General features: G+C 34.6%; 1 protein-coding gene across 5 annotated transcripts in view; it reads right to left on the minus strand.

Annotated features, from left to right (window-relative positions):
• The window catches only part of CTNNA3 (catenin alpha 3), a 1,760,513-nt gene that overhangs the window by 355,559 nt on the left and 1,377,061 nt on the right, over nt 1–27,893 (minus strand). For all 5 annotated transcript variants that reach the window (XM_034930662.2, XM_008955790.3, XM_034930660.3 and 2 more), the window contains one exon: nt 15,853–16,004. In XM_034930662.2, the coding sequence (XP_034786553.1) occupies nt 15,853–16,004 (152 nt within the window). The remainder of the gene's footprint in view (nt 1–15,852; nt 16,005–27,893) is intronic.

Raw genomic sequence — 27,893 nt, forward strand, 5'->3', positions numbered from 1 at the left:
CACATAGCCGAAGTTCAAGTGCTCGATAAGTCACATGTAACTACTATATCGGACAGTGCAGCTCTAGTCTATGGCAACATTACCTGTTGCCTGGAGAAGTACAACAGACTCATATCTGGTATCCTCACATCTATTCTTGCCCATCCTCCATTTCCAATAACATACTTCCTATGGATTGGTGAGAACTGAAAACGACATATCCTCTGTCCCACAGGGACAGGAACTGGGAAGACCTTCCTGCTCCTGTGTTAATAATACTAAGAGCAAGCAAAACAATACTTAGCTGCTTTCTCCAGGAAATACCTGCTCCTAGAAGAGAAAACTGAAACAGTTAAACTGACCAATTATCAAGACTAATAAGCTCATTAAGATTTACTACCAAACCTTCAATTCATTTTGTCCACTCATCCAAATCTACTTATCACCACAATCCAACCAGTTCTCTCTCTTGCAAGATACACTTTAAAATCACTCAGCACAGGCTTTAAAATGCTTCTCTAATTTTCCCACCTTGAGTTATCCACACATTGGCCAACAAACCTATTATGGTTACTTGGTTGTGATAACACCAAAAGTACACTGAATTTGGAGTCAGGAGACCTGAATTCTAATCCCAGCTTTGACATTAATTAGCTACATGGATGTAGGTAACTCACTTCAAGGTGGTATTCTCCTTTATCACACTAAGTCTTAGTGGTAGTATTGCTTGATTAACATACTTTTGGAAAGTCAACATTCAACAAAATCAAGAGGAAACTTCTTAAAATGCAAATTGGATCATGCCCCTCCCCTGTTAAAGCTATTACAATAGTTATCAATGCTTTGGAACAAAATTCAAACAGCCTAGCATGTATGAAAATGTCAAAATAACTTATTGTCTGTCTCCCTTTCTAACCTCTTACCACTCTACTCCTCCATTCAGTAACTTTTAGAGACAGTGCCTCCTTCCTGTTCTTTAGGTATAACAAGCAATTCCAAATTTTAGCATCTTTGCAATTACTCTTCTCTGCCTGAAACATTCCTTCAGTGTTTTAAAATTGCTGCCACACTCTTATCCTTACTAACTAACTAAAATTCGATCTCCTCAGAGTGTAAGAGACTGCTTTGACTGAAAGTGATTTATCTCTTAGGCCAATTTTCTTTTCATCATATCATCCTGCTTCCTTCCTATCACTCATCATAACTACTTTATCCATATCTTTCTTTACTCCCTGTCTCTTTCTACAAAAATGTAAACTCCATGAAAATGGAAATCTTATCTGTCTTATCTATCTCCATATGGCTAAGTGTTCGATAGATTTATTGGCACGTAGTACGTACTCAATAAAACAACAAAATAAGTGAATAAAAAGACAATAAATGGATAAAAGAAAAAGAAAGAAAGGAAGGAGGGAGAGAGGGAGGGAGGGAGGAAAAGAAGGGAAAAGAGAGAGAGGAAGGGGGGGGAGAGAAAGAGAGGGAGGAAGGAAGGAAAGAAGGAAGGAAGGAAAGAAGGAAGGAAGGAAAGAAGGAAGGAAGGAAGGGGCCCTGAAAACGTGCCATAAGTAAGGCAAGTGTGATAATCCCCTCCCTTGTATATTAGAACACCATGTAACAATGCATCAAAGGGAGAAACCCAGGACTCCAGAGCTACTATAACACGTAGCTGAGACCAGGATCAAGGTCTTCTGATTTCTAATCCTGTGCTCACCACAGCCTAACACACTGTCTTTCAGCCTTCTCTGATTGATGTGGTTCTTTTGAAGCTAAATGTAAGGCTTCAGATTTAATAAATAAGGAATTTGAAGGAGAAAATGATTCTCTGTGCATTAATTGGTGAGTTCATATGTTTTTGCATTTACATCTCCTACTTGCATTTTGATTAGCAATTACTTCTGTCAATTTAACACCAACATTTTCCGTAATCAGAGACATGTTATACCTTGGAACAGACTCAATGAGTCCCTGAAACTGGTGAGACAGCACTTCAATCCCTTCACCTTGGCTGCTCTAGTAGTGAACATGCCTGACTACCAGTCTGATTTCCTAAATCTCCTCTGAGATTTTAGATGGTTAGAAATACTTTTGACATATGCTTGGCTTCAGCTCATTGCAAATACAAAAACGCTTGTTCCAAATACAAGCCTCATTTTTTTCTATTATTATTGTTAGTATCATTATTAGTATTACCTGTATCACTCTTCTGAAGTCACTTTTAAAGAGATTCCATATCCTGAGAAAGAGAAATCCCTGAAAATTACATTTGATCAGTAAATTTAGTGAGGCATAAATGGTATAATTAGTATTTGATTGAAATTTCTATCCTCCTTTAGTAGTAAATATATTGTAAGAGATTGTTTGTCATCTATTCAATAATTTCTTATCCCTTCTCTCTTGCTTAAAGAATCTCAATTTTTAAATATTAGGCGGCTTAAGGCAGGTGACTGAGGAACTGAAAGGGATGACTATGCTGCCATCCCAACCATACAGGATGAATTTTGAACACTCTATACTAAGCCTAGTAATTCCATTCCTCTCGCCATTTAGCAAGGTCATGTTTCTTTGACATGCATGAAGACTCTTAAAAATTTTAACTCTGCTTATGTTTCTACTCCTCCTCCACCTGTACACTGGCGTCCAGGTACCCTTCACCTAATTGTAGTTCTTTCTCCTGTCTTGACCTCCGTATCCTTGAAAATGTGCTGAGCCATAATTCCAACTATCCAACTCTTGACTCATTCATCAAAGCCCAACTGGAATGTCAACAAATGGCTACATCTTTGCATAATTTTCTCCATGGCAGAATTTAAAGTCTCTGTATTTTAAAACATGATTCCAAGTGCTTCCATTATATTACTTATCAGAATGTATTCCTGTCATTTGCTTATGTACCTCTTTATTCTATGAGAATGCCAATTACTTGATAGCAAAGATCATGACTCAACCATGTTTGCGTTCTTAAAACCTAGCACAGTGATTAAAAGATAGAAAATACTCAGCCATTTTTCAAGTGATTGACTGTATCCTGTACAGGATAGAAAATTACTTCTCAATATGATGTCTTCTTCATTGTATGTTTCCCATGTTCATGATAATCTCACATTCCACATACCCTCCTCAAGACTTTTTTCTGTTTTATACTTTCTAGCTATTATTATTTCAAAGGGTTTTATTTAGAAGAGGGTATCAAAAAGATTATGTATAGCTTAATATCTTAAATTGGCAGCAGCTATATTTATAAAAGACATTAAAGTATGGCAATTTAATATTCTATTCACTAAAATATTTGACTAATTATACCTCTAAATCTTTACCTGTCATTAAACAAATGATTATCTGAAGTGATTTAAGACTCTTTGGATTGGTTTATTTTACTAATTAATAAGCAAAAGACTGTTTAAATTGACTTATGGTCACATAATTGTTAAAAAATAACTGTTATTGTTGAAAATGATGATGATGATAATAATGATGATGATGACTATGATAATAAGAGCAGGATGACAGAAGTGGGTCACTTTGTATTTTCTAAAGATGGATACAATATTATTCCTCATCTCACATGCTCCTTTTGACCTTTACACTCTTTCCATTGAAAGATGGGGTTCGTGTCTCCTCTCCTTTGAATCTGGGAGGCTTTTAACTTGCTTGTAACCAAGACTATGACAGAAGTGACACTCTATGATTTCCAAAGTTAGGATAGAAAAGGCAATATGGCGTGTGCTTTGTTAACTGTAACTTATTCTTGGATCCCTGAAATGTCACACAAAAAGCCCGACTATCCAGTGGCTACCATGCTGTGAGAAAGCCAAGTCCCATAAGAGGCTAAATGTCACCTTCCTCAGTCTTCTACTCCTTAGTCCAGATGTCAGACATGCACAAGAAGGAGTCTGTACCCTTTCTAAATTCCTGACCCATAGAATGTGAGAGCATGATACATTGATGGTTGTTTTATACCATTATGTGTGGAGTAATTTGTTATGCAGCAATAATAACTGGAACAAAGAGTGTGACAAGGAATGTTTATGTGTTCATCAGTCCTATTTCTTCTTAGGCACAGAGGAAGAGGGCATTCACCAGCTCCTTTGCAGTTTATTCAGGTCCTTTTGATGGATTTTGTCCAATGAGATGTAGAGGAAAGTACATTGCATTGAGGTCTGGCCACCAAACTTCCTATTCAATTATCTACTCTCTCTCCCATTTCTGCAGTGACATGGAGGCCAGCTTATACAGATGGCAAAATCACAAGATTGAAAGATACTGAATCATTGAGTCACTACCTTGTAGAGACCTATTCAGGAAAACAGGCTGGCATCAGACCAATGTAAGGTTGATAAATAAACCATCATTGCAATAAGCTACTGAGATCTGGGGATTGTATTACAGCAAGTAGTATTTGTTATTCTAACTACTACAAAAACTAATACTCACTAAGCAGTTACAATGCCCTAGAAATTTTACTAAATGGCTTGCATACATTAACCCTTTTAAACTCTGATGAACCATCCTTACGTAGGTATCTTTGTTATCCCCATTTTACAAATGCAAATCTGAAGTTAAAAGACTACATGACTTACATAGGGTTACAAAGATATTCCAAAGAATGGGAATTTCCTTGAAGACGGAGGCAAACCTAAAATAAGTTTGTACTCTAAGAGTTAAATAAGCAAAATCCACTGGAAGAGATTAGCTATTTGTAAATGCATTGTCAATGTGAGTTTTTGGTCAATGGGAGTCGTGAATTTAATCCCAAACCATTAATTTTAGAGACAAAAGAAGATATATAAAAATCACTGGTTTTATTTTAATTTTATATTTTTTAGTAAACAGACCACTGTGGAATTGTTAAAATGTATTTTACAGCCATTTTTAAGGTTACAAATAATTTTTGTTATGGGATCTTTCTATATTTTATGACTTTAATTAAATTTCTGATTTCTGTTCCAAACATTGCAATATAAGACAGTATAAAACACACTTTAATCATTTTAATCATTAAATTTATAGATAATTTTGTGACTTTTTAGAGCTTATAACACCAAGGGACTGATAATAGAGGATAATGTGCATAAAATACACTCCAGCACATTCCACAAACTCTATCCTTAGGATCTTTTTTTCCCACAACCCAACAACTAATATATACACTAAGAAAGTCTCATCCGGGCTGTTCTACAATTGCCATCATCTTTAAAGAGTAATCTTGTCACCTGAACTAGGTGAAATGAAGAACTTTTAAAACAACTACATGGATCCGACTTTGCAGAAGCTTCTACGAAGACAAATAGCATCAAACAGACATGTACTGTGCATTCATAATTACATTAGTGGCCACAAAATACAATGCTTAGTACACATCCTTGGAACTCTTAAAACCATCTTAAATAAGAGATCAAGCAAATTTAATTCTTTGTGAAAATATATCTCAAGGTAGTTTCTACTGTCCTTAATTTTTGTAGTATAAAATTTAACAAAGTAACATCGCATGTTCTTGTCCTTAATTCCTTGGGGTCTAATGATTACATTTTGAACAAATGTCCAATTTGGAAACCAAATCAACCACTTTATTTAATGCAGAACACTATAACATTTTTTTGGGGGGGGACAGGGTCTCACTTTGTCACCCAGGCTGCAGTGCAGTGGCAGAAACTGTAGCCTCGACCCCCCAGGGTCAAGCCATCCTCCTGCCTCAGCCCCACAAGTAGATGGGAGTATAGGCATGCACCACCATGCCCGGATAATTTTTCTGTTTTTTACAGAGACGGGGATTTCACCATGTTGCCCAGGCTTGTCTCAAACTCCTGAGCTCAACCATTCCACCTGCCTCAGCCTTCCAAAGTGCTGGGATTATAGATATAAGCCACTGTACCCAGACAGACTTTGTTTTAAAGGTCTGAATCTTCCTTATTTCATATAGCCTACATTCTTTTGTGGGAAGAAAGAAAACAGATAAATAAATGAATAAATATGTAATACGTCAATGATCATGACAAATGCTATGCAAGCATAAAATTGAGCAAGAAGATGAAGAGTAGCTGCGGTGGGAGATGCTATTTTTAGATGTGGCTCTATATAGGATCTGTGTAGGGTGTTGGATAAGGCAAGGATGAAGCTGACCTGAAGAGGCCTCCTGTGCAGAGTCTTGGAAGAGAGCATCACAGTTAGAGAGCACAGTAAGTGGACAGATGCCAGAAGCATGGGCCTGTCTGAGGAATTAGGGGAACAGCCAGCAGGCCAATGTGTCTGAATCTCAGGGAGCAGGGAAGAGTAGTAGTAGGATAAGTGCTCTTTAACAAATTGCCCAAAAAGTGATTCTTGAGATTTATGTGTTTATAACTGTTCCATCAACAAAGGGAAGTCTATGGAGTCTAAAGGCTCCCATGGTATAAAAACATTGAGCTGTTGTATTCTCCTATGGTAAGACAAAATGTTCTTTAGGCATTCAGGTGCCTGAAGACCCTGAATCTCTTGCTGTGACTTTCCCTACCAGTATAGGACCTCAAGTGCCTCTATTCACTTAGAGAACTTTTGCTATCAGACTCCAGAATATTTTTCCCGTTGAAACTCCATTATTTAGTTTACAGATACTGGAGTTATAAAATTCCCAGTCTCCCTCCATTAGCTACATCAAAGTCTGTTTTCTAAAATTCATCATTTTATAAGTTGTATTCCCATATTATTTTCTCCAGAAGGCTGATTCAACTCTCCAAAAGTTGTTTTTGAAATGTAGATATGCAGAGAAACTTTATGTTTGAAGTAAGAGGTTAGCATTCCTTAAGAGTTTTTAGGATAAAAACAAGTTTTTGTACCAAAATAATAAAACTTACTAGATTGAATACTTAATATAAATCTAACTTATTTAATTACTTATACAAGTTTATAATAGTATGACATTTAATAATTCACTTAACAAAAAGCAAACCAAAAACTCTAAGATTCTCCAAGTAACCGTCTTCCCCATATTACCCTTCCATTCACAATGTTAGCCATTTCCCCTGAACACCTGGAGATGTTTTCAAAGGGAGATGCTTGCCTCCTTATATTCAGCTACTTTGAGTCAAAAGCTCTGAGCTGCACTTGTGTAGAGCTCTCTGAGTGCAGGACTAGACTGCATCAAAGTCCTATTGGACCATGGACTCCCCTGCCAGTCCAGTGGTGTTGACCCTTTGGTGAAAGAGCACTTCCCAGAACGACTTCAAGCTGAACATCTTTCTCTCAGCATGAGCAACTGAGATCACTAACTAGCGCGGCTTTTGTAGCTTAACACGTTTCCTGAATATCTTTTTCTTACTCTAGTCACCTCTGCTCCCTTAGTCAAAAGTTTCTTCAAATGGGATACACAAGAGGAGGGCCATTAAATGTGCTGAGAGCATAAGACTTCTTGCTGACCAGTGCCAGCAGGCGTTCCAAGGTTTCCCTACCTTATACTCTGTTTTCAGAAGCAGCAGCAAGAGTACTGTTACAGACTTCTTTCCACTAAGGTTTGATTTAAATTTGCATATAAAACTAAGGTTACTTTGCTATTGGCCTTTTACGAAGTTCCCTTAGGAATCCCCCTGGTAGGTGGTTTCTTTACAAACTGGTCCTGACACTAGAAAAGAGTCATATTACTTCCAGAAGGGACAAAGTGTTTTAACTGGCATTCCATGAGTCCTGTGAGGTTGAAGAGCAGAGTAACTTAGATGAACTTAGGAAATCTGCCTAACACTGAAAAATGAAAAGCTATGAAGTCTTTGTACATTAAATAAATTGGAATTGGTGCCTGAATAAATTCTCCACAGTCAACAAAGTATCAGAAAAGCATGAAGGGGCGAAGCGCACATTTGATAGCCGTTAGGACTATGGAGAGAAAGTGTTCCCTGGGGTTAGAAAAACTGGCTTGACAGGGAACTATGATCATTAGTGCCAAGCACCGGGAACTGTCGCCCTGTGGGTGGAGACAATGCACCACAGGGCCTCAAGCAGTACCATCAGGACCCAGAAACTAGTGAGCTTACCAATTTATTCTCCAAATTGGGCACTTAAAAGTAAAAGGCAGTATAATCCAGTACTGTCCTGTGCAAGCCAAGCCATACATATATATACTCATCCTGTCACTATATTTTAAACTCACTTAGCATATACTTATTTTATGTAAACTCATTTGTAATCCCAATAATCTTCAGACACAGTTAATACTACACTGCCCCCCACCCCCTTATCCACAGGGGTTATGTTCTAATACCTCCAGTGAATGCCAGAAACCTCGGATAGTACTGAATCTGATTGGCATCAATCCGAACACATTTCCATTTCTGTCTTCCACCCACAAATTTAATGCCTTTTCCATCTTAACTAAGCACTTATCATACCCTGTGGCTGTGACTTTTGAGTCTGAAGAGTGATAGCAAAACTAATACCAGTTTCTTTTTCCTTCTTTACAACCCTACAGATAGAAGATTCATTCTTACTGTAGATCTTAGCAACCTTGGCATACGATTTTTTTTCTTTCCTTATTAAGTCAAGAACTTTCACCTTTTCATTTAAAGGAAGCACTTTACAGCTTCTTTGGCATATCAGGATTGCCCGCATCACTACGTGCACTTTGGGGTCATCATGAAGTAAAATAAGGGTTACTTGAACACAAGAACTGCAATACTATATGACTAATGGGAGGGGAGCACAGACAACATGGATCTGATGGACAAAGGGATGATTTACATCCCAGGCAGGACAGAATGGAACAGCATGATATTTCATCACACTACTCAGAAGAGTGCACAATTTAAAACTTATAAATTGTTTAACTCTGGAATTTTTATTTAATATTATCAGACTGTGGTTGACCACAGATAACTGAAACCATGAAAATCAAAACCATGAATAAGGGGAGGTCTACTGCTCTATAACATGAAACAACAACAACAACAAAATGACATGACATAATACAGTTGATGAATTTCAACATTCTATAAACCTTAAAAATTGAATTTCAAAACATACAATAATCAAAGCGAGGCTAAAATTTAATTTTACGTGTTGAACAAATAATGCAACAATATCAAAAGGAATGTAAAAACTTACTTGCAACCTTTGGAGAAGGGTGGGTTCTGGTAATTAAACAACTTTATTTGAAAAGCATCAGGGCATGAATATAAAATTTGGAAATTAAAACAAAAAAACAAGAGTTTCATCCAGAAAAGAAAGGGTGAGAAAAAGAGTACCTGGATGAATGGCAAGCCATGAGGGTGAAAAGAAGAGTAGAGGAGGGTGGAGAGTACAGCCTGGGACCCTAGACTGTGAATAGAAAGGGTTAGCAGAAGTCATTCTAGGTGGTCGTGTAGCTCCAGGAACCTCGAAGAAAAGACAATTCTAATATTCAAATATTTGGGATGATTGGATGTATAAAGGAAAACTAATAAAAAGGTGAGTGGATTCTTGGAAAAGTTAGGCAGGATTTTCGTAAAGGCTAAAACAAAATCTCTAAGGCAAGGCTTAGTAAACTTTTTCTGTAAAGGGTCAGGTAGTAAATATTTTAAGCTTTGTGAGCCATTATAGTCTCCTCATAACTCCTCAACCTTGCCATTGTAGCACAAAGAGTCATAGATATAAACCAATGGCTGAGTCACGTTTCAATATGATTTTATGGACAGTAAAATTAGAATTTTATACCATTTTCATGAGTCAAAATATCATATTCTTCTTTTGAATTTTTTCAACCATTTAAAAACATTAAAACCATTCTTAGGCCACAGGCCATACAAAACATATAGTGGATCAAATGTGGCTCAAATGTGGCCCAAAGGCCAAAATATGCCACCTGCTGATCTAAAATAGTAAATAATGATTCACATATATGAGAAATAAAAAATAAAAGAGAACCCCCATACATTAGAAATGTTTGGCAAACAGTCACTTATAAAGTAGAAAGGTATTATTAATTTTATAATATTTGAGATATCAGCATTTTTAATAGTCCATGCAAGTTTTTCTAATTAGCCCTAATTTGTAATTTGGTATGATTTTATCTATTTAAAATTAGTTATTTTCTGAGGTGTTGGCTATGGAGTTGATTATTTTTTAATGAACTTTATTAATATCTAATTTACATACAACTTTAAATGCAGTTTGATGAGTTTTGGCAAACGTATCCTCCAATGTAACCACCTCAAATGATCGGTTTTCATAAAAGAGTCTGCTGAGAATTTAAGACAGTGATAAATCAATCTGTAAGTCAATTTGGGAATAACTGACATCTTAATATTGAGTCTCCAACTTCAAGAATATGATCAATTCCTTCAGATATTTAGGTGTTTTTAATTTTTTTAATGTTGTATTATAATTTTCAGAGTATAGATATTATATTTGTTTTGTTAAAATTATTACCGCTTATTTTATAATTTTGGATGTTGTGATATAGTCTACTTTAAAAATAATATTTTCTAATTGTTAGTTGCTACTACACTGAAATACATATTTTGAGTTTCATTGTATCATTGTATTTCTCTATTGTCCATGTCTTATTTAATTTGCATTGTTTTTCCTTCTTTTTGGAGATGGAATTTTGCTCTGTCACCCAGTCTGGAGTGCAGTGGCGTGATCTCAGCTCACTGTAACCTCTGCCTCCCAGGTTCAAGCAATTCTCCTGCCTCAACCTCCTGAGAAACTGGGACTACAGGCACGCACCATCATGCCCAGCTAATTTTTTGTATTTTAGTAGAGATGAGGCTTCACCATGTTGGCCAGGCTGTTCTTGAACTCCTGAGCTCAGGCAATCCACCCACCTTGGCCTCCCAAACAGGCGTGAGCCACTGAACTTGGCCCTAATTTGCATTTGAAGCATGGACAGTCTCATTTTTTTCATCATCTTGGGAAACACTGTTCAGTCCTTTACTTTTACATACAATGATACTTAAAAGTAGAAATTCAGTAGTGTTCTTCCATTTTCCCCTGCAGGGAAGAAACTGATGACATCATGTAAAGTAAAAATATAAATGGTAACATGTACAGCTGAGACTTGAACTCAGGTCTTCTGATTTTACACAATATTCTTTCATTATTTGCCCATTTCCAAACGTAATTCCAGAGAATTGTAATTGGATAAGATAACATTCTACATTGGTTAGTGACTAACTGAAATTGTAAAAGTCTTTCCCTTTAGCAGTTTGAGTATGAAACTTCAAATAGCCAGAAGCTCAACCTGGAAGACACATAAAGAAAAGATGTCTACAAGGCCACGAAGAAAAAAAGAAAGTTAAGGAAGAAAATGACAGAAATTTATAGAAGTTGTGACACTGCAGGTAATCTCAATTGAGAAAGTTATATTTAATTCCAGAAAAAGCCATAAATCTATTCATTCCTGTAGGTGAAATAGAATCAGACCCAAAGATTGTCTGGTTATATAAGCTGATATTGTATATTGGACTGTGTCCCAATTCTAGAAGCCATGTAAATGATTCATTTAAAAACAATTAATGTAAACTGGGCCATGTAAATTTATCTTATTTTTCTTTGTTTCCTCAAAAATTAACCTTCATCAAGTCAGATATGCAAAATATGTTCCTATTCCCTGATATATAGAGTTAGAAAACTGACACAGAAAATGCAAACCTGAGTTATGGACCTGAAAATCCACACACTTGGCTTTGGAAAGTATCTCTATATTTTTGAAGCGCCTTTGATAAGGCACATATGAAAATTCACAAACAAAACATGTGAAATCTACATTCTGAATGCCCGTTATAGGAATAATTTTACCTGAATCTTGTTTCTTTTTGTGAGGATACTTCACTGCGGGCCACTTATACTACCCTCTCTCTCAATTCAATTATGTACTCTTTTAAAACTTCCTCCATTTGTGGTTAAATGTCTTTTACCAAAAAAAGATGAACATTGAGAGTTCAGTTCTCATTTATGTTTTAAGGGGTCTATAAAAATTATGTGCAGAATTATAATACTACCTTAAACTAATATAGGTTCAAAAGCATAATTTGCATTTAACAGTCTATCATTTAGATACGTGATGTTAATAAGCATAAGTATCCTCTTATTTAAACATTGCCTTATAAAAGAAGAGATTTCTTGATTTAGGACTTTGCCCTTCATGTTGCTCTACAAGCATGCTTATGTAGTTAATATTCGTCAAGATATACAAAAATATTAAGTAGCTTCAGTAGGTCTAGTAAGTACTAACTCTATGTGGTAATAATAGTAGTAGTAGCTATCTTCTTATTATAGCCTATTGTTTATTAAGCATTTCATTTCTATTAACTCATGTAAGCATAATAATCTTTTGAAGTAGGTTTAATACCATGTCTATCTTACAAAGGAGGAAATTGAGGCTAAGTAAGATTTGTTTCTTGCTTTAGTTTTAACCATCATATTATGTACTCTTAATAGTTGTATAATTTACACATATATATTAAATATCAAACAGATCAAAATATTTAATACTGCTTTTTCTCTGAGTTTGCTAAGTATGATAGTCTATAACCTCACTTGTCTACACACTGAATCCAGTGGAAATAGCAATATTAATGTCACAGTATTTAGTGACATTCTAAATATCTTAGAATTTTAAACAACTGCTAGCATAATTATTGATCAAAACAAATAGTAAAGACATAATCATATTTTTATAAAACCCTATAAAATGCCAAGTTCTGATCTTGAGTTAGTATTTTATTGTTTCAAAGGCACTGAAGAGTATTCATAAAAATTCAGACATAAAATGGGATTCTGATACACTTACAAATATCCTCAATAGCATAGCCTATCCCTCCCTGAGCTTGTATAATTATACATTTATTGCTTTAATGTTGACACTTTTTAGATACCTTGAAGAAAGGATCAAATACTTTGCAGTTCTAAGGCCAGAATATTGGCCAGCATTAAATTTGACCTTGTAAAAAGAAGATTATACCAGATCAAGTTTATTCTCTTCTGTGAAAAAGGGACAGTCTTTAAGAAAAAAAGGGATAGATTTTCATTTACTTGCACCTAAGTGAGAATTTATTTTTATCCTATAACCCAGTTAGCGATTAAGTCCATAAGTTTATGGATCATTTTCCAAGGAATCCCTGTAGAAGTTGTGTAGAGGTTCCCCTAGAGGCTGCTTAGGGAACTGGGGGTATAGAGATAGACACGATGAGCCTCTGGGTGTTCCTCCCTGGTTTCAAGTACAGCAGCTCTGATTTTATTTGTTTTATCTTTTTGACCCTAAAGTGTACTTAAAGAAATAATGTATCTGCCTTAAAACTCAGAAAACACTCTTCCAAACCATATACTTAGAGACATGTTCTCAGTTGCATGGAACATCAGATACTAAAGGTTCTTAACACTAATGCTATAACTGAATCTCTCTAGCAGGGATTACAGTCAGATAAAGGGCATATATAATTTAATGTTTTTATTAGTTATTTAGTTGAAGAAACTAAGACTCTACATTTCATGTTTCTAGCTGATAGTAACTTGATAAATTCAACAACCAAACCAGAAAACAATCTGATAAATCATACGAAGAATCATATACAGTTTAATAGGATTAGGACTTAAGAACAAGAACAGAACAAATCAAAATAAAGGATGCATACATAGGCATACAAGATAAAAAAAAGGAAAAGGAAGTCAACCTCTATCCAATAAATATAATGTTTAAATGGAAAAAAATATAGGCTAATAGCAGTTGGCTATATCGGTAGAAATAACATAAGAACAAGTCTTCTACTTTATTTGACATTGGACAGGCACTAATTTGAATGTATTTTTGATAGTCTCATTTGAGAGGTTTGTTGAAAATTAAATAAAGACTAGTGAAGAACACAAAATACTAAATTATTCTTATGAGAAAAAGTTAACAGAAATGGAAGTATTTATCTTGAAAAAGAGATGACTATGGGAGAAAATTACTGCTCTCAAAGGCTATTAATAATTACAATAAATTGTTCTCCTGCCCTACAGAGGACCACTGTATATGAGGAATATGTAAAAATAATGGCAAGATAATTTGATTTGCTATAAGTAAGCTATCTTGATAATGAGGAAATTAAAAAATACTGGAACATCTAACTGGGAGAAGCTATAAGATGTTTTTTTTTCATCCCTAGATAGCTTTAGTAAGAAAAAAAAAATGCATTCCCTACCCTGGTTCCCCTGTGCTATCTCACTGGTTTATAGTCTCAAATATCCACTCAGGGATAGTGAAAATGGAGAGGTTTCACTCTGGCAAGACTATATCCTGAAGTTCATGTGCCTTCTTTACACTTTTAATGTTTCTTTTATGGATTCATCTACCTCCCAGCTTTGGGTTATTACTAGTCCACTAATCCACAGAGGTAAGGCATAAAAATTTTGCAACAAGAAAATTGGTAAAGTTTCTTGCTGCCCAGACATAGTCATTGGTACAGGGCCACATTTTCTAATCACTTAGAAATACTTGTAGGTTGCTCACAAGTATTTATCCTGAGGTTTTTCTTCGATATGGTAATTGGTTTGCTTTCAGGTTTTCCCAAGCCTCAGTGTACTAGATTCTCTGTCTTGACACCTTTAGACTTTGTCCTACAAGCTCTTCCACAGCATCCTGCTGCCCTGCCAGACTCCGTAATATGTATTGGCCCTTTTCTTTACAAGGTCCACAAATGACTTATGAACTGCTCAGTATAGCCAGTGACATTCAGGCCTATCAGATATTAATACTACTGATGCTCCACTCATATATTCTCAGCACTTCTATTTCCATCTTACAGACTTACTAACAGTTAAGTCCAGAGGCTTAAAAATTGAATTCTATTCATACTTAAAAATTATACTCACCAGTCCCACTGAATCTTCCTACAGCAAGCACCTGCTACCCTGCCTGAGAATTACTTTCTTTGGCCACAAAAGCTTGATTGGCCCTGAACATGAGGTTCAGGTGACACCTCTGAGGGTAGCTTTTCACCCAGGATGAATAGGTGGCTAAATCTCCAGTTTGTTCATGTCAGGTAAGATAATTCTGAAGTGCTGAGGTGCATTCTGCAGTACTACCCAGAGTTTACCAGCAGGATCAAGCCCCAAGCCCCAGTTGCCTGCAGTGACTCATAATTACACCTTCTTGGTTTTCTTTCCCTCTCTGCCTCACTTTGTCTCACTTTCTCTTAAATAGACTACTGATAACACAAATCCTTACTTCAGAGTCTGCCTTCAGGTGAATCCACTTAAGATAAGGTATCTCCATATCTTTACATATGCATTTTCCAAAGAATGTGCATTTTTTGGTAACATTTAAAAGAACATTTTACATTAATAATTGAGGGAAAACAATCCTGGTTTCTGTATATACAGTGTGCCCGCAACAAATGGTGCTCTTACGCCTGGGAAGGTGGAATATATGTCCCCAAACAGACAACTCCCAGACTGGGACCCTTGAAGTGTTTGTTGTTGCCAGCAACTCCAAGTGAGATTTCTTGCAGAACACTCTGTGATTTTATGATCTAGGATGAGAGGGTTTGGCCATAAAATACCACGTTTTCCTATCAATTCCACTACAGTGATAAGAAAGATTCTTTCCTTTTTGTTCAACAAAAATAAAAAAGCAAATTACTTTATGTATTTTTCTTTGGCTTCTGATCATGCTAAGAGACACCTCAACAAATCCTGCACCCAACAAATCCTATCTTTTCTGCATACGCAGCAGTAAAATGCACTCATTTGTGTAAGTTATAACCAAATACATAAGTAAAAGTGTTGTTTGTGACAGTAGATCTGACTTTGGGGATACATATGAACCTCTAAAGTTTTAATAGATTTCAGCATTGACATTACAGCATAGAAATAAAGCATTTCTTGCAGTCATCCCAGGCATTCCAGATGGTGAAGAACATTGCAATAATTCAATGGAAGGAAAAGCAAACTTACCCGAATCATCATGACTGAACATCTGATGTCATGAATTGTATCATAGATCTTCTTTGAGATGTCCACAAATTGATTATCATCCAACACATTCAATGAGTTTTTGCTTAAGGCTTCCAAGGCAACATTCACTTGTGTTACAAATTCAGGAATTACTGTTAAAATAAAGAATAAGGAGAAGATTGTCCTCTTTGTATTTTTGGATTTATACAGTAGTTTCCAGGAAATGTAGAATTTGGTTTTAAACAAATATTTGATTAATAGATCTTTAATTGTATTTTTTAAATATAGAGATACACAAACTTTAGCAGGATTATCTTGAATCTCTGAAAAGTAAAAGGAATCAAAGACAATTAAAGGCATTTTTTTTTTTTTCTAAACCCCAGGCTTCTGGAGAGAAAGGCATTTTTATATAAATGTTTTAAAAGATTATCTTTCTCCTTTATATCATTTTTGTTTTTACAAAACCTTGGGACCATACAATCATTTCTCATCCTATTCAATATAAACCACAAGAAATTACAAAAAGGAATTGGTGTGTAAAACAGTTGGAATTGTAAACACAAAGATATTTAAAGAAAGAAAGCAATTGAGTTGCTAAACAGAAGAAAATTTAATTAAAAGTAGTAATTCTGCCTTATAGAAATAATAATAATATTGTAAACTTCCTTTTAGTAAGACGTTTTCTCTATAATAAAAAAAATTAGTGAAAAGGAATTGACATTCTCATATGAAAACTATCTTTAAAATAACAAAACACTGACTGACTATAGGGATGCTTCTATCAGTAAGCCAATCCATGGATTATCTTTTTAAATTAAGGCTTCAAAATAGTTTCAAATAAAAACACTTCTTCAATTTTACTTTTAAGGTTAATGATATTAACAGTTATTATCTCTTCACTAGGCTCAAGGTACTTTTCTAAGTGTTCAATGTGATTTAAATCTTAACATAACCCCAGAATTAACTGAGTATTAATAGTTTAACAACTAGGACACAGAGAAATCAAGACTCTTCCACAGATTCATTCTGTTAATGTGTAATTAGAGATGTGAACTCAGAGTCCCAAAAGGCAGAATCTACACTCAAACTAATCTACTATATCATAGTGAGGAAGCCTCTTGCCCATATGAAGATATCGGGTAAAAAGATTAATTTTTAGAAGAAATAATTCTAAACCTGGAAGATAGAAATATTTTGACTGGTATAAAAATATCAATAAATGTTATTTTTCTACATTTAAGTTGTATCTGCATGTATGGCATACCATCTCTTGCAATTCTACCTGCCATGTTATTGATATGAGGAAATTTTGATGATATACATGGGCACTCATTTTATCTGGTCCTTTCTTTCCTCTAGCTGCCAAAATGTATCACCTATATCCTACTTCTGAGCCACCATACCTTCTGACATTATCCACTGTGCTCCTATTCTCTGTCTATTCTCTAGGCACACTGTCTAATAAAAGGTGGCTACTAGCTGCATATGGCTATTAAAAATTAAATTCATTAGCCTCAAATTTTAAATTCAATTCCTTAGTCATACTCATCCCATTTCAACTGCTTAACACATACATGTGACTAGTGATTACCATTTTGAAGAGTGGATATATGGCTATCATCAGGGTAACTTTTGGGATAACAGAAACTTCTATTGGGTCATACCACTTTGCACTGAGAAACCCTCAAATCACAGTCTCCCTTTCAGCGGATGGAATAATAAAGCAAGAGGGAGAGCAAACTCATACCACTTTGCCTAGGAGAAACAATCTCAAACCACAATTCTCTTATACATGGATGTGACTCTCAAAGTATATCTCTAATCTAGACCTTTCTCCTTAATTTCAGAACTGTATATCCAACTGACAATGGCAAAATTCTGCCTGAATCTTTTATAACACCTCAAACATATTCTATCTAAATCTAAACACATTTCTTTCTACCCAGGAAACCTAATTTTCCTTTACTATATTCTATGTTGGTGCTGAGTCATTCATGAAAAAAACCCAGGTGTTTTATCTGACCTCCTATACGTCTTTATTCCTTACATCCAAATACCTACTAAGTGCCATCTGCTCTACTATGTAAATATGTCCCAAATCCATTGAGAATTTTTAGCCCCACTCTCTCTATTCATCATCATCTCCTATTTCCGTCCACAGCATAGTTCTTCCCATGTCTAAATTCTGCTCATTCTCAGGTTCGTTTTAAGTACAATCTTATGAATGGCACCTGCTCTTAGCATTAAGTATTATAGTATCTCTCAAATGATGGACACTCAATAAGTTGTTTTATGAACACATCATGTTAATACAGTGTTTACAAGTTTTCAATTGTTCCTTGAAGCTTTTCTTTGTTTATATCCTAAGTGCATAGGTTGGCATGCAGTAAATAAATGATCGAATGAATTGAGTGATTAAATGAATGAATTAATTAATTAATTAATACGTAAAATCAAGCAAAGAGTAGGTACAATGAAACATGTCCAGCTTGCATTTAAATGTGATTTTGGTTTTGTTAACAACTGAAAAGGTCCAAAAATATATTTATGCAGGCTTATAGGAACATTCAAATCTGCTTAATGAGTTAATCATTACTTTTGTAGTGTTAAAAAGAGGAGGGAACATCTAAGAAAATGTGTCCAGTTATTTCACATTTCCTTCGGGTTCTGGAGTAGACAGCAAACCAACAGTCAAAACTACTACTCTAAAGAACAGGACAAAATGGCTTCTAGCCTCTGTGATATGCTCTATTCACTCCAAGGACATAGTTAAGTAAAAAGAGATATGTCCTCAAAACCTGCAGGGACCTGTCGGTTACATAACTTTATTCATAGTCATCCCCAATAAAAAATGCTTTTTCTCATATACCAAACAAGTGTGCAATACAGTAATAATTTAATTATGTCTATTAATACTTTCAATCTGCTATTATTGATACAGTTCCCACCATCTTCCTATGTAGATTTTGGCAAAAAAAGAAAAATTTAAAGTCATGTAAAGATCTGTTTTTCACTGCCCTGTGAAGTAATTGCGAGAAAGATTTAAGGAATCTTACAAAAAAATACAACACAGCCTTTTCATTAGTGCAAAATGATTTCATTTTAACTCCTCTAAGGGCCTTTTACTAATAAATTAATATTAGCTCCAATTAAAATAAAATCTTTCAGAAGCAAATGTTTAATTTCTGAAGTACAGATGGAAACTACTACTTTCTCACTCTAACAGCATAAATGAACTATTCAAAGCTGATATGTAATTCATTTCTCATTTCATTAGCTTAAACATCAGCTGTGGGTGTACTTTACTTACACTATGGACATATGGTTGCTTGGATCAAACTAGGAGTAAATTTTTTTAATGCTTTCAAGAAAATACAAAATGAGTATAAATAAGTAATCAGTTTATGGTAATTTAGAAAGAATAGCAAATTGACAAACCTGTCTTTACTCCATAATCTACCTAGGTTTTCAGAAAATGAGGTTTAGACATTAATATACAATCATGCTATAGAATTATTGATCAAAGAGAGGGATACCTTAAACACATCCATTCTAATCAATTGAAATGCCAGGTAGGATAAGCTGTTCTGAACTTTGGAGTGTAGATTTATCAAACAAAGGCAGCCTTTTGGTCAATACCCAGCGACATCAAAGTATCTTGTCTATTTTACACAGCCAAATTCAGAACCAGTTCTGAACTCTTTTGCAGTCTATACTTTCTCTGCCTACTTTATTCAGAATAGACAGAATAATAGCTACCATTCTCACTCATCTTGGCACTGTGCTAAGCATTTTAGATGCATGTCTCATAATCCTCACAGAAGCCCTGTAAGGCAGGAACTATTACTATTCTGATTTACCTATGAGGAAACTGAGGTCACACAGTTAATAAGAGATGGGCTGGTAATTGAGAATATAGAGCCTGCTCTCTGAACCCTAAATCTGCACTGCTTTCTTTTGATAAGTAAAGTCCATGGGGCTTCTGAATTGCTGCTCTCCTGGGGGAATTCATGATAATTTTCTGACAATGCAGTTAACAGACCTACACAGCCAAGTTCTCCTAGGCCTAGAGCTTCTCTCTGGTAGTAGCCCAAAAATATTTTATCCCTTCTTAATCCTTGATAAATTTATTATGTGCATTTGAAAGTAGGTGAGGATACATTATTATGGAATTAAATAGATCAGAAAAGAATTCAGACTCATTACAATAGTGATCTAAAAATGATATCACCAAATTGTTTTCTACCATTAATAAAACCCAGATTAAAATATTTCTAATTATACCATTATCTTTGAAAATTACTGGTGGTAAAGAAATTTGCCTTTGAAAGCTCACATAATGCTAAGTCATCATTTCTTTAGGTTATGTTAAGTAACTGGGAGAGAATTAATAATAGTAGAAAGTGGCATTAAGCATATAAATGACTTCTACAAATACCACTTTATATTCTTCTTTTTTTCATTTATTCAATAAATGCTAATTATTGTGGTTCATATATATTTAATATTTAGGGAGCCAATATTATGTATCAAGAATACGTTTGGTACCTCATAGATCATATATCATGCAACTCAATGACTAGTAAGGATTTCACCATTTTTCAAATTATATGTCCCAAAGTACTGACCTACTCTGATCCTTTATCACACATCACATGGTTAACAAGAGCAGCACTTTTGACCTCTGTGTTATACTCTACTCTGTCTTTCAAGAATATCTGGAATATCTTCAAAAAGTAAAAAATAAAATACTAGAGGGAAAAGACTTAGATATAGCTTCATGAAGCTGATACATTATGTTTTCCCCCTCTGGCAGAGTAGGTTTTCTACATATGAAACGCTAATCATTTAATTAGCCTGAGTGTCCACCTTTGAGTCTCTCCAGTGACTTAGAAACTCATCTTCTTTCCCCGTAGCTTAATTTAAAAAATCTTCATATGTCTACATAATGAGTTAATATTAATAAATAATATTTCTGATTTAAGTATATTAAAAGTGTATCCAATGAATTTTTAATATGATGAAGATTAAGCTCTTTCATGCTTTTCCTCGCATCATTTTCTAATTTGTTTACATCACAGTAATCATTTACATAAATGTGACTACTTAAATATTCAAAGTTGGACCTGAACCAAATAATGTTCTATGATGACCTTTGTTCTTTTATGTACTACTTTATAAATTTTATTTATTTTAAATTGTTAATAAATTTTATTTTTTTAAATTGCTTGGTTTTCTTTGCATTTCTCAGTAAGAATTCTCAAATGTTTAAATTATCAGTACTATTTTTATTTATGTTATGTTAATTAACTGGGAGAGAATTAATAGTAGAAAGTGGCATTAAGCATATGAATAAGAAGTTCGTGCAACTGTTTTGGTTCATGCAAATAGAATCATACTGCATATACTTTTTTGTATCAAGTTTCACTAAACATTAAATTTTTGTCTATGTAAGTTGTATATAGAATTATTCATTCTCATTGCTGTATAGCATGTCATTATACTAAAATGTATTTATCCAGTCTATGGGTGATGGGCATTTGCATAATTTTTAGTTCGGGACTATAATATACATGGTGCTATGAATATCCTAGTAGATGTTTTTTGGTGAATATATGTGTACATTTTTAGGGAATATACATATCAATAGACTTGCTGGGCCATAGTATATCCATATATTTCACATTAGTAAACATCAACAATATCCTAAGTGGTTGGAAAAATTTTTACCCCTATCAACAATGCCTAAATATTCTAGTTGCTCTGTATCTTCCCTAATATTTGGCACATACCATCTTTTACTTTTTAGCTTTCTGCAGAGTATATTCTCTTGTTCCCTTTTAATATCTCTGCCAGGGATCTGGTTTCTGCTAGTTAAGACTAGGGATTACTTTGATTTTTTAAAAAATCTACTCCTGCATCTTGAGTTTAGACTGTTAAATCTTCCTTTTTTAGAATCACTCACCATCCTATTGCTCAAGATCAAATCTTAATTTCTTCACTTTCTACCATTCAGAAAAACATACAACAGGGAAAACGTTAAAGAAAAATAGAGAGGCAAAAGGGCTCCAAGGTCTGTAGTGTTAGCAAAATGCTGCTCAGTACTCAGAGGGTATCCTGAACTACAGGAACAGGGACAGAAGTCTAGAGTAAAAAGGTGCAGAGGTTTAAAAGGTGCAGAGGTTTAAAAGGTACAGAGGTTTATAGGGTGGGATCACATCTAGTAGGAGAAATGTATCTTCCTTTGACCAGTGGTGTTGAATGAAGGTGGTCCTTCACATATTGCTGGGGATTCCTTGGCTGAAAATAAATAGAATTGATCTTACCTCTACAAACTTCAACTCTCTTTGCACAGTTGTCTATAATTATGTGTCAGAGTAGAACCATTTTTCCAACCTTGTCTATCTGGTATCTTTCTGCCCATTCTTCAGATTCAGATTATTGTTTATTTATTTACTTTTATAAATTTATTTTTTATTGATACATAATAGATGTACATATTTGGGGGTACATATGATAACTTAATACCTTCATGTAATTTAAAATCAGATTCAGTTTAAACGTAAGTTTCTCTGCGAAACTTCCCTCAATCAGCACCCCCACACTTGCCTCCAAGTATATTAGGAAATCCTGTCTCTTGGACACACTAATGCCTGAAACATACGTTTATGAAAGCACCTGTGTCTTAGCCAGGCATGGTGGCATGTGCCTGTAGTTTCTACTACTTGGAAGGCTGAAGCAAGAGGATCACTTGAGCCAAGGAGTTCAAGGCTTCATTGAGCTATGATCACACCACTGCAGTTCAGCCTGGGTAACAGAATGAGAGCCCCTTGCCTTTGCCCTACTTTTTTGTAAAGCTCCTATGTCTCTTACTTTACTGTATGTGTTTTCTTGTACTCAGCCACTTCTAAAATCCTGACAGAAAGCTCTCAAAGTATAAACTCTGTCAGGTCACTTAGTTTCCTCAGGAAAGTAGTAGGTAGTAGAGTAAGAATTCAAAATTAGGCACTCAGACTCAGAGCCTGTGCCCATAGCCACTATGTTCTATTGCTTGGATGTAAGAATAACCACCCTGAGACATACCCACAAAACATTGCAGGACACTTAGGATAAAGAGAAGAGCTACATCTTTAAGAGAGAAAAGATTATCAGCAAAATATTAAAATCAGATTGGCATTAGACTTTTCATGAGAAAGGCTAGATACCAAAGGAAAAAACATAAAATAATGCCTTAATTCTAAGAAAAATTTATTTTAAACTTGAAATTCAATATCCAACCAATCCATCAGTTAAGTGAATGATGGCATTATTTCAGACATTCAAGTACACAGAATATTTAATTTCTATTAACTGTCAGGAAGACACTTGGCACACATACTCTTAAAACAAGAGGTGAATCCAAAAGATCAAAACGTGGGGCTGAGGAAATAGTGGAGTTGGAAAAGCAGTATAAGGAATACCCAGAGAGTATTGAGACAATATGTAAACATGTGATATATTTGAGAGCCAGGGTTCTCACTATGTAAACAGGGAGGTACTGCTAAGGAATGACAAACTGCTGTGGTAAGACAAAGATGAACCCCATGGGACTGGACTGAACTGAAGATGTTGGCTTGAACTCATAATTTTATATGCAGATATAAACATAAATTGTATATACAGATATATATGTATATTATTTTTGTGCAAGAATGAAGGAGAAATAAGGAAACACATCTTAATTTGCCTATCTTCACACACATTTTTAAAAAAGATTCACATTACGGATAAACAAAGGAATAAGAAGACTTGTTATATACAAGGAATCTTAAGAGTAAGGTAGAAGGGATATGAGAAGATAGATTTGTCTCAGAGTAGTTTTTGTACATTTTTGACTTCTGTAAACTTTTTAAGATTCTACAATAAAAAAATAAAATTCAATCAACAAGGGTAGGGAGTTGGGGAGAGGAAACCTAAAACCAAATGCAAATAGCAATAAACGAATGAATGAATGTGTTTAAAATTTTTAACGTGTGCACCACTGAGTTGCTCATACTTCACTATTTTCTAAAGCTGTGTTGTTTAATACAGTGGCCACCAGATATACGCTGCTATTTAACCTTATATTAAAATACTATAAATGAATACAATTAAACATTTATTTCCTTAGTCACTCTAGCCCACCACATATGGCTACCATATTAGATAGTGTAGATATAGCTCAGTTCTATCATCACAAAAAGTTCTATTGGACAGCACTATTTCAAATATTTGCAAATCAATTATTTGTGAAGCACCTGTCCTCTGCAGGGCACCGGTTTAATGTTGGATGAGTGATATCGGTATCATCTTTGATTCTGTGTATATCTCACTACTATGAGTTAAAAAAACCCTAAAGAAACCATCTCTGGCACCTCAAAATGCCCTGGGCTATTGCAAAATTGTATTTTAGCTCCTATCTAATGATACAATTCTTAGCTTTATTGGTCAACATGTATCTTCCTTGGTATAAATATAGATGACTACTTAACAACAAAAAACATAGTTTTCCTTGTAGTTTGAGAAATTATAGATTATCTCTTTGCCATATTAATTGTGTTAATCCCTTGAAGTTTATAGGATTCTACAGCTGATGAAATTGTACTAATTGCAATATATGTTAACAGTGTCTGGAATTTCAGTTCCAATTTGTTACTTTCATTCTAACAAAACTTAATTAATTTTAAGGAGTTGTAATACTACAGTAAAAGATTATGGATTCAATCTCATTGATAGTTGTGATTTTATTTTCCCTGCATTAGCTGTATTTCCCATGGAAGCATAAGAGCTTCCTATATGCAAGGGGTACAAGGTTAAGATTTTTAAAGAAAAGGCCAGGCGTGGTGGTTCATGCCTGTAATCCCAGCACTTTGGGAGACTGAGGAGGGCAGATCACCTGAGGTCTGGAGTTTGAGGCTAGCCTGGCCAACATGGTGAAACTCTGTCTCTACTAAAAATACAAAAATTAGCTGGGCATGGTGGCTGGCACCTGTAATTCCAGCTACTTGGGAGGCTGAGGCAGGAGAATCACTTGAACCCAGGAGGCAGAGGTTGCAGTGAGTCGACATCATGCCATTGCACTCCAGCCTGGGTGAAAAGAGAAAGACTCCATCTCAAAATAAAACAAACAAGAAAGATTTTTAAAGAATAAATTTATTTTTCCTGTATTTGATATTCATTTATTTTGAGTCCTCCTACTATTACACCCAATATATTAACTTCGGGGAGCCCAAATTAATACGGCTTAAACATATAAGCATGTTTAACTCATGTAACATACTTTTCTAGAAATCTGAATAGAAATTGATTGTAAACTTTTTGACTGTGAGAGTTTGGTGAAATGAATTATTACTTTTAATAATATTTGTTGAATGAATGAAGAAAACTCCTGTTTTAAATGCAGTAGGGGAGCTTACTATTTAAGGCAACCGAAGTAACTTCTATCATAAATATTTACCTCCTAATTTCTTTTTCTTTTTAAAGCTGAATTTCTACATGTTGGTTTACAGACACTATTTTAAACAAGTCTATACAAGAAAATGAAGTTTTATAACCATGCTAAGCATGTTTAAAGTAGTTATAGAAATCCAAAAACTTTCTGAATCTATGTAAACTATGATTATGAAACGTCAGAAAACAAAATGAGCTAAAGTTCCCTTCTATAAAATGAAAAAGTTGGTTTAGTTCTTCTCCTCTAGCATAGTTACTCTCTGATTCCATAAGTTTCTTCACAATCATACATGCATTGTATTTACTTTCTCTGGCTATATCTGGTTACAAGCAGAAATTCATTTGAAAAGAATAAATGGAAGAATGAGAGGGTGGGTAGATGACTGGATGGCTAGGTGGGTGGATAAAAGGAAAGAAGGATAGTTGTAGGAGAAGTTGGGTGGATAGATGCATAGATAATACGATGTGTGAATAAAGAGAAGTAGAGATTTATTTTTATAACTCTTCTACATCTCCCCCAAAAGTGAATTAAAAGCAGCTTTTAAAAAAGAGTCAAGTGTGCAATAAGCTTTAAAACAAGGCCAACAGGAGCCACATAATCAAAGTTAGGGAGCAGAAATATAATTACATTAAAAATCCTAGAGTTAAGGTACAGCAATTAAGTATAAAATTGATTGTTTGAGGTCCAGGCAAAAATGAAGCAATGGGTTATATGGTTCATATTACCTACTAAAAGGAACCTAAGCACTTTGAAATTTTCAAATGAAAATGATAATTTCTATTTTCATCAGGATATACTTGAAAAGACTTTTCCTTCTCAATGCTGTATACTAAGAGGAATAAATGTATCATGTATTTATTTATGTTATTGGTTATTAAATAATAAAATGAACAATAGTCTTTGCAAATGATGTTAAGAAAATGCAAAAGCATTCTTCATAAGACTATTTATTTTTTACAATATCAGATTATCGTCTGCTGAGAGTTAAAGTACTAGAGTTTTGATTTGCACCTACCTGATATAACATACAGAAATAGGTCTTGATTTGAATTCTAGAGAGAAAGTCAATGCATAAATGAATAAATGATCTCAACATGGCTTTTGACAGAAGTGAGTCACAAATTATTCGAAATTGATGTCAACAGTGAGTTACTTCTTGTAGGATGGTCATTCAGGTTTATCAGGCAAAAGAACTTCCAACACTTGTTTTAGAAACAAAAATGCTGATGATGTAAATTGATATTCTCTTGTGAAAATGAAAGTGACTTGTATCAGCTGCATTTTATTCCTGAGACAGAAAGCCTCAGATCAGGATTACAAAATATGATAACCTATATGACAGTGTCCACCATAATATCTGATCGTTTGGAGATAAGAGAAGACAAACATCCGATCACTTACTAAGTACCAGTTATTTTGCTAGTGATTTACACGTGTGAAAGCAGTAATGTGTGGTATGTCGAGGCTTGACATCAAACTTCCTGATTGGGGGTCTCTTCCCTGATTGCATTTTCTCGTTGCATTTTCTATGCATTGTGTTTTCTCTGAAGTTTTACAAGGCTGTAGTCCTGTGCAAACAGTAAATTCATTGTTCAGTAAACTTTATTATAATACAGTAGTTTTCAAACTTTACCATGCATCAGAATCACCAGAAAGGCCCATTAAGGCCCCACCCATGGAGTTCCTGGTTCAATAGGTCTAAAGTGCTGCAGAAGAATCTAAATTTTAACAAGTTTTCAACTGATGTGGATACTGCTAGTCCAGGGATCATCTTTGAGAATCACTTTTAGCAGATACAATTGGTTGGCTCCCCGAATACTCACTACCAACATTGTTGCTAAAAGAACCATGAATTTGTTCAAACGTCCAGTTACATCTGAGAAGAGGGAAGGTGATGCAGTTCTCGGTCAGTTAGAGTAGGTTAGTATTCTCTGTGCTCTTCCCATATTGTATTAAAGAAGGAATTTTATTGTAATAGTTGTTATTGTTTGTCACCCTATTTGATGTTCCACAAAGGGAAGATACTTAGAAGATATGTGTGCATAAATTATATATATGTGTATTTATATATTAATATATATCTGTCTGTATATATGTATGTGTATGTGTGTGTATTTGGCATATATATACATACCAAATTATATGTGTGAACACATAAATTATATATATGTGTATGCATATATATGTGTGTCTATATATGTGTGTGTTTCTGTGTGTATACCAAACACATTTGTGTACATATACATATATATGTATATCTCATATTGTATATCAATATATTATAATATATCTCAATATATCATTTGATGTGGAACACATACAGATATATACACATATGCACACGTATACACACACAAAATTTGGTATACACAAACACACATATACAGATACACACACACACACATATATATATATACATACACATATATATCATTTATGTGTAAACACATATGTTTGGTATCATCAGTTTCTCCCACCAAATTTACTCTTCTCTCTCCTCATGTATCTCCCACTCTCCATGTTCAATCAATCAATCACTATGTCCTGCTGATTCGGCCTCTCAAATATGTTT

The sequence above is a fragment of the Pan paniscus genome, chromosome 8, assembly GCF_029289425.2.
Source record: "Pan paniscus chromosome 8, NHGRI_mPanPan1-v2.0_pri, whole genome shotgun sequence".
NCBI lineage: Eukaryota > Metazoa > Chordata > Mammalia > Primates > Hominidae > Pan > Pan paniscus.